The sequence below is a fragment of the Cryptotermes secundus genome, unplaced genomic scaffold (assembly GCF_002891405.2).
Source record: "Cryptotermes secundus unplaced genomic scaffold, Csec_1.0 scaffold417, whole genome shotgun sequence".
In the NCBI taxonomy this organism is placed as follows: Eukaryota; Metazoa; Arthropoda; class Insecta; order Blattodea; family Kalotermitidae; genus Cryptotermes; species Cryptotermes secundus.
The window spans coordinates 34476-47166 of record NW_019739949.1 but is presented as its reverse complement, the minus strand read 5'-3'; the positions used below and the strand labels follow the sequence as shown (position 1 = coordinate 47166).

The 12691-nt window shown below is 42.6% G+C and overlaps 1 protein-coding gene across 4 annotated transcripts in view; it reads right to left on the bottom strand.

The window, feature by feature from the left end:
- Positions 1 to 12351, bottom strand: part of LOC111872100 (sodium-dependent neutral amino acid transporter B(0)AT3) — a 197564-nt gene extending 185213 nt beyond the window's left edge. For 3 of the 4 annotated variants that reach the window (XM_033754531.1, XM_023865655.2, XM_033754532.1), the window contains exon 1: positions 11505 to 12351. In XM_033754531.1, coding sequence (XP_033610422.1) covers positions 11505 to 11784 — 280 coding nt within the window. In that variant the 5' untranslated portion in view covers positions 11785 to 12351. The remainder of the gene's footprint in view (positions 1 to 11504) is intronic. The other variant, XM_023865654.2, reaches the window with a different exon arrangement.
- Between the last annotated feature and the right edge of the window lie 340 nt (positions 12352 to 12691).

Here is a 12691-nt window from a genome sequence, read left to right as displayed (position 1 = left end):
TTGATGATATACCGTATTTACGCATGTATAGGCCGCACATTTTTTGCCAAAAATTCAAGAGGAAAACTGGGGTGCGGCTTATATTCGAAATATTCGAAATCACACTTCATTTAAAAAAAAATATATATTCATAATTAGTAATACAGGGTGTAATACTCCTGAAATAATATTCCAAGAAAATTATTTTTTCTATAATTTCTGTCTGAAAATTGTTGTGCGGCCTATACATGCGTAAATACGGTACCTTGACTGCACCAAACGTCTTCATAGCGTGATAAGTACAGAGACAATTTTGCCTTTATTTTCAATATCACGAAATAATATGAAATCCCAGGGTTGGAGCGCCCATGTACGCTTCTTTGTGAGGATAAACACTGTTCTGAACGCAAAAATTACATCTTAGGAATGACGCGCATGAGCAGAGAAGCAGATCACACACTGTAAAGTGCATATACCATTCGTTGCTTCGTGGTACAAGTCTCTAAACTCCACACGAAATTAGACTTGTTCCGTCCAAATAGTTTCTTTTAGTTTATTTATAAACAACATTACAGCGTCTAATTATCTATCTCCTTATCACATTTTGCACTCCTACCCCTACTACTTCACTGTCACCATTCAATTGTTTATATTCTACACAAAACGCCTTTAACAAGAGACTGAAGTTTTTTGAAGTTCATAATTTCGGGGGCCGAAATTAAGTGACGCTGGCTCCTTGCTCACCTCACGCATTCGCGTAACAACCATGTTTTGTAACCACTGAATGTAGGCTACTGAAGAGCAGAACAAGTGTCAGTTTATATTAAATATTCGGCGGTTTTTTGTTCTGCCAGAGGTCTCTTTCGTATGAGCAAATGATTTACTGCTAACAAGCCGCCTCTGAATAGATAAATATACAATAAAATTTGTAATAAATAATTCACCACAATTGTGTGGATGTACTAATAAATATATAAAAGGGTCAGTAAACACAAAATTCCTCTGTTTATAATTTGATAAAGGCTTAAATTGGGAAAAACTGTATTCATCATCTGGTAAAAAATTAAAGTATTTAATTAATTCCTGGTACTCATTTCTGTTAGATGCTGAGTCAACCCCAGGGCCATAGTGCGGCTGGAAGGCTTAGGTCAATTGAAAAAATCCAGTGACCTCATCGGGACTTGAACCCGCGACCTTTCGGCTTGTAGCATACCCCCTCACCTCAACCAACCACGCTACCGCGTGCCCCCTTCACCATGTGGTTCCTAAATGCAGCACATTATGCAGTAACAGTGACACTGACACTCATATCAATTTATTTCGCCTATAGCCATTCTACAAAGAAATAAAAAGAATAATATTCCGGGATAATTCATGTAACACCAACAAAATGTTTACATTACAAAAGAAAACTCTTAAATCAGGGCGAGTGTCAAACCCAGGAATTCGGGTAAGAGGTCTATCTAAGAGATTAGAGATATTACCTCTTCCATGAGAATACATACATTCATTACTGAACTCCACTGTAAATAACTAAGAATATGTCCAGAGTATTTCAGGTACGCAGTGTTTCAAGGAACAAGCAACATTTTCATAGACCAACTGCCTCCCCTCATTTATTCAGAAAAATGTGCATACTGCGCTGGTATCAGAATTTAAAAAATACCATCTAGTTTCAAAAGTCTTGTGAGTGGAAAGCGCAATTTAAGGAAGCACTGAGAAGATACTAAAAGAAACACTCATGAATTCCTGTTATCTAAAAAAGACTCATCTTTTTATATGTATATACAAATAGCATAGGTGGACAACATTGATGTATGATTGATGTGTGTGGATCCATTTGAAGCATTTGAATACACCATGTGATGCGAACAATTCACAAAGACACACAACATGTATCTACAGTACACACTGTAACGGATAGGTTGACTCATAAAACGGATCTTGATTGAACGAGTGAATGTACCGACACCTTATTCACACGACTTGGGACTACAGGCAACACAGCGCTATCGCTATTGTGCACATTTTACAGTTCACCGTTACACACACACTATGGTTCTCAGTCTTCTCTAGTCATATCCTAGCAACGGACTTATAACAGTCTCAATGGCACTTCAAAGCACACATTAAGTCCTCTAGTCACAGTCTAATTCCTTTCTTGCCGATATTCTGCAACTGTCAGTTTCGAAGATTCGACTCAATTGAATTCCTCTTCTTCGAAGTGCATATCGCGTCAGGCTGGCGTCCCGAAACTCGACTCCTCATTCGACTAGTGTTCTCTACTTGGTCGCGTCTTCTGGCTGTGGCTTTTTATAATCCCTCGGCATGGACCACACGGAAAGCAGCCTCTATTGTTAACAAGGAGTGTTTACTGGCCCAGTGCCTAGTAACAGACGTCATATTATTGGGCACTTTGGCTCCGGCGTGAATGTGTTTACCGAGTTGTTCCCTACCAATGGGCCTACACGTCACAGTGTGACTTACTTCTCGTCATACGGTGGAGCCATGGAGTGTAATACACCTGCACATATGTACGAGTATATATGTATGTATGAAATTCGGTTGACTAGTTCAAAACTTGAAAGGAGGAACACGAGTAAGAGTCCACCATTGGTTCCTGGACCTGGTTAATGCAGCTCTTATCCTCCCTTTTAATAGTTTTCTGCCATCTACGTCAAGACCTTACATGCGGTCGCTTTCCTTAAGGTTTACCTACCGAACCTTTTCGTACTTTCGTATTCTTTCAAATGCATGCTATATGATCCACTCATCTCATCCTTGTAGAACATAGTAACTTAATTCACCAGAAGCTCCATATTATGCAATTTTCTCAAGTCTCCTCTCCCCCCACCCCGCCTCTTGGTTATCACCAGAGCCCAGATTTTGATGATCTGAAAGGTGCCTACAATCAGCCACACACATCTTACGTGATTGTGAGGCTGTAGCTTACCTAGGATATCGACACCTGGGTCAATTCTTCATGGGACCAAGTGGCTTTTATGACGCCCCCATAAATATAGTCCTACATTTCATTCGGGGTGTAGGATTAATAAAGGGTTAATCCAAAGGGGAAGCACAATAGATCACTGAAGGTTGCGGTGCGAGATCTCCTCTCGCAAAGAAATCATTTCGTCTTCATGACACAAACCAGTCGATTGATTCTGTTTAGAGAAGTAGGAGCTAATTTCTAGCAAGAGATAACCTGGCTGTAGGTTTCGGTTAAATTGCTGGTCCTCGTCAGCACAATCACTGTCACTGTCACGTCGGAGTTCATGGCCGTATTTTTCTGCCACAAGAGTCTGGCTGTATCAGCAGAATGGAGAATTCCTTTTGATACTAATTCAATTGGTATATATAGTCACCAAGGCATGCACTGTCTTCGCTCGCTCGGAAGCCAGGATCGTGGGTTCGAATCCCACTCAAGGCATGGATGTTTGTGTGCGTTTTTCTGTGTTTGTCTACAGGTAGAGGCCTTGCGACGAGCTGATCACTCGCCCAAGGAGTCCTACCGAATGTGTAAGATCTAGAAAAACCGAAGTGAACGGAGAAGTTCATGGAGGTAGGCCTAGGCCCACTGGGGCTGTAGTGCCAAGGAAAAAAAAAATATATAGTCACCAGTGTACTTTAAAGGGTTATCCATATTTTGTTCATTATTTTATCATCAGATAGGATATCTGCAATTCTTACAGCTTTATGTAGAATATTTATGGTTATATAATTAATGTATAAATGTTCCCACGTAAAAAATACATTACTGATTTAGTGAATCCAACAATATATTTGAGCATACACTAATAGCATAGATAACCTTGTCTGAAAGCCAGTACAATGATCCAGTTTAAGTGTTGTCAAATCTCATGACCTTGAAAGCATAAGTTCGTGTAATAACACGGCTTCCTGCTTCCTACCTAAGACCGAATGGAAAACTCCCAAATATATTATGAAATATACCCCGAACTCTTGCCAATTTGTACGCCTACAGAGACCACGGATGCTACAACCATGCCCTTACATTACTCTACGGTTTCTGGATGTTATTCAAATCCACATTCCTAATCCTTATTTTTAGCCACATGATTGAAGTTTAATTTCTGAATGTGAGGGTTATTTCTTTTTAAGTTTTAGCTAATACCAGTTCACAGTGTGACTCTGGCAAAGATATCAACGATATCCCAGGACGCGCATATACGTACAAAACGAAGTTGTGTCAGCTGATCAAAATAGTTAGCACGACGTTAGGCAGTGCTCATTTCGACACGGCTATTGTGATATTCTGCTTCGCAAGAAGGGTTATCCAACAGGCTGAGGCAATACTGCTGGGGACTTTCCTGCAGTACTCACCTTCACCAAAATAATTTATAGCAGACGTTTCAATTCGGAAGTGAACAGCGTTAGAACGGAAACAACCACAGCGATTTTGCTCTTTAAGAATGGATAGAACAGGAATACTGAGGAAGGCATTAAAAGAGGCAGGCGTACTCTCTTGGCCAGAACAACATGGTTTAGCTATGTATTCGTAATTCTGACATCCCCTGCTATCTTCTGGGATAAATTGTAATTCCAAGTTCATTCTTTCATCAATGGCTCTTAAGCCCTTTGTTAGGCCATGGCCTCTTCTTCAGTTACTTTTTTACACAGATGGTAGGACTCCTTGGACGGGGGATCAGACATCCATGTCTGAGTGGGATTCGAACCGAAGATCCAAGTGTTCGAGCGAGCGAAGACAGTTCATGTCTTACCGAGCGGCCACTGTGATGGGCATAATTCCATGTAGTCCGAAAAAATTCAACATACATTTCAAAGAAACATGTTGCCTCCATCTTCAGGGTTGAAGAGTAATGTAAGAAAATCAACCCTGTACATTAGGCGACATATTCCTTAAAAACGTCCGTTGACTTTCAAGAGACAATACGGCGTTATGTCACAGAAGGCAGAACTCTTCGCGTATTAGTGAACATATGCGGGAGAGTGAATGACTTCTGAGAAATCGAAAGTGAACCGAGGACTGAAAGACTCGAGAATTCATCGTCCGTTTTGGCTGTATAAAACCAAAGAGATATTAATACTAAATAAGAAGGCGCACGTTCTAAACAGTTCCACTGTGAGATCCGTGGCTGCAATGAAGGAACATTAAAGGCATTTAGGTACACAGAATCACAAGATGCAGTTGTAAATTTGATTTCACCTCCATTGGAAATAGTAGAGCGGCGAAGATTCATTTCAGGTAGCTCTACCCTGAAAACCGAGGCACTATATTCCTACCAAAAAGACATTCACCTACCAGACTACACGTTGTCATAACCCGGATGATCACATATGAATTTTCTTTTATGCAGGAATGACATCTCAAGAAGAGATGTTCACAGTGGCAAACGATAAAATTGTCACGATTTAGGGGCGTGATTGTAGACGGGGTATGGATTGGTGAATGGATTTATTGACCACTTAATACACTCACGACTCGTAAGTACAAGTGATTGCAGCGCCACCGCTAATCTTCACAATTCACCATAGCACCCTCTAAGATTTTAAGCCCGCTATGTCTTCATAAGCTATTTCCTTGCAACGGCTTCTAACACTGGAGATGCTTCAGGTGCTCGAGCCCTCCCTTCACAGCCCCCAGCCTTGCAGTCTTCTTTTCGCTGCCTATCTATCAAGTGACTAAGCTCTAAACCTCGTCTTGCTCATATCTTCCCGGCACGGACCACAGCGTTTCCATTGTTACAGCCAAACTGATGCATTATTCGTTTCCGTGGGAACGTGTTTACCGAGCCGCTGCCTCGAAACGGCTGTGGTATGTCCGCCTCAGTTGCGGTTGTCGCATAGCAACGGCTGTTTCTCTGGCTCCAAAGTTTTTGCTCTGAGCAAATTCCACAATATACACTTCGAATTAATAAAGTCTATTTAGAGAAGGATTTACTGAATAAGTTCTCGAATAATGTGTGAATAGTCGAGACATATAACTTACTTATACTACACACTCCATCAGACCAAGCAGACTGGCACAGTTGTAACACTGTAGATTGAATTCGGGATGTACTCGGTTCGATCCGGCTGACCTGACTGGAGTCTTTCGTGGTTTTCTCCAGTTCAACCAGCCAACTAGCGCAATATTACCTCAATGAGGGCACGAGCGCTTCTTCTAAAATTCTTTCCCGTTCATGAATCATCCTAAAGTGACGCTATGTAGCCCGTATACCGACAGCACCGGGAAGCGAAGTGCGGAACACAAAGGTCCATAAGGGAGATGCCAAGTTTGTCAACAATGCAGAATTTTGACACTTCACCTTACAAGATAAAATACAAGAGATCTGACGGTTCTCAGGGCTGTGAGTGTTAAAATTAAGGTCTTCTAGGATCTGACATCATTTAGTCTGGTTCTACCTGAAGATGAGGGCAACACGTTCGTCCTAAACACTGGTATCTACATGCCAGACAACACGGCGTCACATCCCAGAACACTTTAATTTGAATACTTACCGCCATGAGAGCACAAGCCGGGGTAGCACAGTCGGCGCAGCCACGGGTTACGGGCGTGACGCCCGAGGGGCCAGAAGTCGAGTCCCGGTAGGGTGAACAAATTTTCTTCTCCACGTTGTGCAGACCGGCTCTGAGGCCCATCCAGCCTCCTGTCCGGTGGGTACCGGCTGCTGTTTCCCCGGAGCTAAACCGGCCGGGGTGTGAAGCTCACCACTCACTTCCAACTAGTTCCGAGGTCAAGAAAATCTGGGTCTATACAACCATTCCCCATACGCCTTCATGGTATATTTAGGCACTGGAACAATTTTACCTTTACCGATATAAGAACCTTGGATCATATATACCAATTTCATGGAGTTGAGCCCTTCTTGAGAAAACCGACAGTTGTGCAGCTACTTAAGAACTCGGCATTTTATGGAACACAAAGGTTCACTACCGTGATCACAAGAGCCCTCTACTAGTCTCTATCGTGAGTCAGATCAATTCAGTTCACACCGCCCCATGCTTTATCTGTAAGATCCATTCTAATATCATTCACCCACCTACGTCTTGGTCTTCTTAGTGGTCGCTTTCTTTCTGGCTCTCCCATCATCATCCTATATACATTCCTCTTTTCCCCCTTTCGTGCTACAGGCCCTGGCCATGAATCATACATTTCTTCGCAGAAATTTTGGAGTGGCAAATATTTTGTACTGTTGGCAAACCTTTCATCTTGCTTTCATAATTTCGCTTTACAAATTTGCGAGAAAAAAAACTTTTCACGAATGGCTTAGTCTAAAACATCTCTGAGGGCACGTCATACCTTGACTAGACAGTTCAACAAGATGTCGCGTATGGCGATTTTGATCCCAATCGTTTGTTGAGAACAGAATCCAGGGACTTAATGATTGACTACGTCACTGATATGATGACGAAGCCTCCACTGTCGCGGATATTCAAACACATTATTGCAAACATACACACCACAGCATTTCTGCACTCGGAATGCCTCTGCATGTTTTAATGATCTGCCTACAATTGTTTCAGAACTTACTTTGTTGGTATATTCCCTTCTCGCGCTAAATAGAGTCACCATTACCAGTCCTATTTTGCAAACAGTGCGAAAGGGTGCTTATGCTCCTACATTCATTTCCCATCACATCCTTGCGTTCGGCAGCAGCTGATACACACAGCGTTTTCAACAGTTTGTTTCGCTTCGTCAGAGCCTTGGTGTAAAACTGTGACGCAAGAATGCGTGCCGGTAGTTATCACTAAGTAAATGTATGTTATTGTTTGTAATTCTACACTTTCTTTGTTTTGAAATAAGTCTATAATCCTTTCATTTACGCTCTAGCAAGAGGATGCCGATCACAGTGACTGCGCGGTCTAAGGCATGAAATGTCTTCGCTCGCTCGAACGCTTGGATCATCTCTTCGAATCCCACTCAAGGCATGGATGTCTGTCTGTGTTAGGTAGTGGCCTTGCGACGGGTTGTTTCTCCGTCCAAAGAGTCCCACCAACTGTCTAAAATTATGAAACTGAAGTGAAAAGAAGTGTTTCACGGATGCCCTGTGCTCCAAGAAGAAGAAGAAGAAGAAGAAGAAGGATTGTTCCTAGGAATTATTTAAGGCCGCGCCATAGCTCAAGCGGTTACTCGCTGGCTTCCCACCGTGGCCCGGGTTCGATCCCGAGTCTGGTCAAGTGGGATTTGTGGTGGACAAAGCGGCGTTGGGGCAGGTTTTCTCCGAGTACTTCGGTTTCTCCTGCCAATCTTCATTCCACCAATTGCTCCACAAACACCCTCACCTATAATCTGAGGGTGGTACAATAGGCCAGAAGTGGCCGCAGTACAAGGGACTTAGTCCCACCCAACTAGCAATAAAAAAGAAATTACTTATCGACAGTACCACGGACATCGCCACTGTCACTGAAATGGAGACAAATGCTTGCCCCTGATTCAAGATAATGTTGCTACACAATTAAATTGGAGCACAAAGTAATGTTATGTTTTTCTCAGCCATACGCTTCTTTACAAATGTGGTAACAACGAAACGGAACGTCCCAGGTTCGAATCTCTGCCTGGAGACCTGGCATTCAGTTTGAGGATTTTCGTGGTTTACTTCAGTTCCTCAAGCAAAATGCAGGACTAGCGAGTCAGGAAATTACAGCAAGCAAACTGCGTATTCTTCCAATATCCAGTAACATGCATCACTGCAGTAAGCTCGGTTAAGCGGGCTAGTGCCTTCATCTCTGCATCTATAGCTCTACAGCCCTCTGTTGGGCCTTGGCTGCTTTTTCAGTTTCTTGAACCTTTTATACAGTCTGTAGGACCCCTTGTAGGGGAGATCAGCCCGTTGCAAGGCACAAAGGACAGCACAAACACAGAATAAACGCCCACACAGATATCCATGCCTTGAGTGGGATTCGAATTCACGATCACAGTGTTTTGAGCGATGGAAGATAATTCATGCCTTAGATCACGTGACCACTGTGATCAGCTATCCTATCTAGTGCCTTTACCATTTGATTTGTTTGTGCTTCTGCTGTTGTCTTCACTTGCTGTACGAAATTTAAAATCACACGGCATTCGGTTTAATCCCGAAAGGCAGTTAGCATGAAGGAACTAACAAATGTAGCAATTGCGACACGTTCAATCAATCGAAAACTGTAAGGGTAACAGGAAGAATATTCTAGTCACAGAATGTGATACAGTTCCTCTGCATTTTTTCGAAAAGAAAACTGCCGATAATCTGTAGTGATTTGCGTTTCAGATGAGCAGAGAAGCACGCGTTGGTCTTCATGTAATGCCCGCAATTTCTGTGTAATTGGAAATGGGGGGAACACTCCTTGTCGACAAATTTCAGTGAGATCAGTACCAAGTTTAATAGGAATTCGTTGACTTTCTCGGGTTGTTGCATACGCGCAGACAGTGATGAAGAAGAAAATAGTTCATACTTGAAAATTTCTCTTGCTTACGCGCTAAAAAATCATGAAGTGAAACTTTCATAAATGTTATAATCAGAAAGCAAATAATTTTGAACATAAACATTGCTCTACTATGCAGACTTACGCACTTCTCTCTGACCTGTGTCGGAGCAGAGATGAAGCCCTCATGTGATACTGTACTGCTTGGTTAACAATATCGCACAATTCAGAGGGCGGTGAAAAATGAGAATCGAGTAGCAGCGGAACGACTTTTTTTTTTCAATGGCTCTTGCAGACCATTCAGGGCCCTGGCCTCTTATTCAGTTCCCGTAATCCTTTTTCAGCTGCATTTAGCAAGAAGAATAATCTTTTTACCAGCAAACTGGACTTAAATTTGAGAAAGAAACTAGTGAAATGCTACACTTGGAGCATCGATTTGTATGGGGCTGAAACTTGGACACTTAGGGCAGTAGATCAGAAACACATGGAAAGCTTCGAAATGTGGTGTTGGAGAAGGATGGAGAAGATCAGTTGGACCGATTATGTGAGAAATGAAGAAGTGTTATTTAGAGTCAGTGAGCAGAGGAATGTCCTACACGAAATAAGAAAACGGAAGGCTAATTGGATTGGTCATATCTTACGCAGTAACTGCCTTCTAAAAGAAGTTACTGAAGGAAAGATAGAGGGGGGGGGACAGAAGTGACCAGAAGACGAGGAAGAAGACGTAAGAAGATGCTGGATGACCTTGGGGACAGAAGAGGATATTTTCATTTGAAGGGGAAAACTTCTAGATCGCATGAAGTGGAGGAACTGCTTTGGAAGAGACTGTGGACCTGTCGTCTTGACAGATTACAGATGAATGAATGAATCCTTTTTCACATAGGGTAGGACTCCTTGGGCGAGTGATCAGCTCGTCGCAAGGCCTCTGCCTACATAAAGGACAACACAAACACAGAATAAAAGCATTCACACACCAAACATTCATGCCTTTAGTGGGATTCGAACCCATGATATCAGTGTCCGAAGACAGTTCATGCCTTAGACCGCGCTGCTACTGTGACCAGTAGTGGAAGAATTAGCACATGGACAACCCGGAGTGTAACCTGGGTTGAAGCCGGGGTTCCCCAGCGAGAACCAGAGCCTAACCACCTGAGCTACAGTACGACTAAAGGGCATTATTAGCTTAAAAATTTGGCAATCCTAATCAACTATTTAAACTGTGGGATGTGATGTGTAGGGTAGAACCGAACCAACGTTTCGGGGGTCGGAGGGGAGGGAGCAGACTTCAAGGTACCACATTCCAGAATATACTAGTCTGAACATTCATCTCCGTCAGAACCTTTAACCTCACTTCCTCTGGACAGTTTTATAGAACTAAGTTATCGCACGCTCGAGAGATGACCAAAACAAGTGCAGACAGCGAAAACTCTGGCTCATTTAAACGATTCTCTGTTAATTTAATTTTAATGTGTGTTCACATCGGTCAATTACAAGCCTATCGATTTTGTCAGGTGTGGCTAGCAGAAAATATGGTACATTTCAGAAAACAAAAAGGTTATTTATATTTTGAGGTTTTATTTGAGACTTCTTCCTCTCGCGTGGAGGCGGGGTCATATACCTCCAGGGCTACCCTGGGAGACGCAGGAGGCTACGAAAAGGGAATCCTCGAATCTAAGACGGCAAGATACGGTCGCGAGTCCCACGGGACTCGGACCCGAGAATGACTGCGCTGGCGAGCACCAGCAGCAATTGTCAACGAAAGATGTGGGTTGATGTCTCTGACGAGGACCGTCCTCTCGTCAGAGAGGGAGCCCCACATCAACAAACACACAACTATCTGAAAGTAATAAAACCTTGGTCATAAACGCCACGTGGGTGCTTTATTCCAAGGAAGACTGACCCACTCACCGTCGGTCGTAACCTCAGACTCGGTGAATATTCAAGAAAAAACTCTTAATGACAACAAATGTTTTCGTGCAGTGTGGTTTACAGTGGGATTGTTTCTGAAATAACAGATTTGCATATGTATTAACAACCACAGAACATTAAAACCAATGGCATGGAAATGTGAAGGAACGCATATTGAAAAGTCTTGTTCTCTTTATCACTGTACTGATAGTAAGATTTGTGTCACTCACCGCCCCCGTTCTGCTGGCAAAGGTAAGGAAACCTCCAAATATTCCCCAGTCCAACTGAATATCCAATGATACTCAGGAAGAACTGCATCTTGTTGCTCCATGCTGCCCGATCTCCGTCGACGTCGATGTCGCCCGTGACGACGCTATTCCTGTGAGATCCGCCTCCTTGTGGCGATGGTGTCACAACAATCGTAACGCCGGGTCCCGCAGTTCCATTGTTTCGCGCGTTCAGTGGTGCCAACTCGTGGCCATTTCTAGATTCCGCTTTCCCTACCGCCATTGTCAACGAAGTTAATCGAGTTTGTCCGAAGTCTGCGAAAAAAATTATATACCAACACACGTGGTTCTAATATTCACACAAAATAAATTGCAATTGTTACAAACTGTTCGTTATGCTTTCGCAGCAGCAGAAACAGGCTGGATACGTTAAAACTTAACAATATTTCATTCAATATTGGTTATCAATTGAAGAATACCTTCCTACAGACTTATTGCAGAAACTTCAGTCAAGCATTCATTCGATGTTCTTACTAGTTAGTTACAGAAATATACCACCTCAGTGTCGTCAAATGTACAACTCTAAAACGGAGAACACAAAGATGATTATGAACAGTTTCAGTATCAGCAAATTGAAATATAAGTGACGTATTTCAACTACAATTATCTTAATACTGAATATTGCTTTTGTGAATTGAATTAGTAAATAGGACAGGTTATACCCGATAATATAATTGAAAACAACACAAAGTTTATTATTTCTCAAAGATAAATATATAACAGTTCACAGTTCTTGTTTTATGCTTAACAGCAACCATCGGCAGCGGGAATTCCGTGCCCACACGTTCAAACGTTTCTACACGACTAACTGTCCGTACTTGTGCCGAGCCCGGCATAACCACTACGTAGGGGAGGGGAACTCCCATCACGGAGGGGTTAACGCATGCGTATGGTTTCACGCTGCAGTTTAACCGCCTCGTCTTTGACGCACCCTAACTAAATCTAAACTGCACGGAGGAGGTGAAGTAGGATTTGAGGGTTCAGTGCAATGCCTTTCACTTAAGATAGGAATTTGTTTACTAACAGTGTTAGGCTTGAGCCTTTAGAACATAAACGGTGTAAAGTACATACGAAGATATAGGTCATCCTGAAGAATGTAGGAATTCGGGTTTGTTTTCGTGGAAAACAGT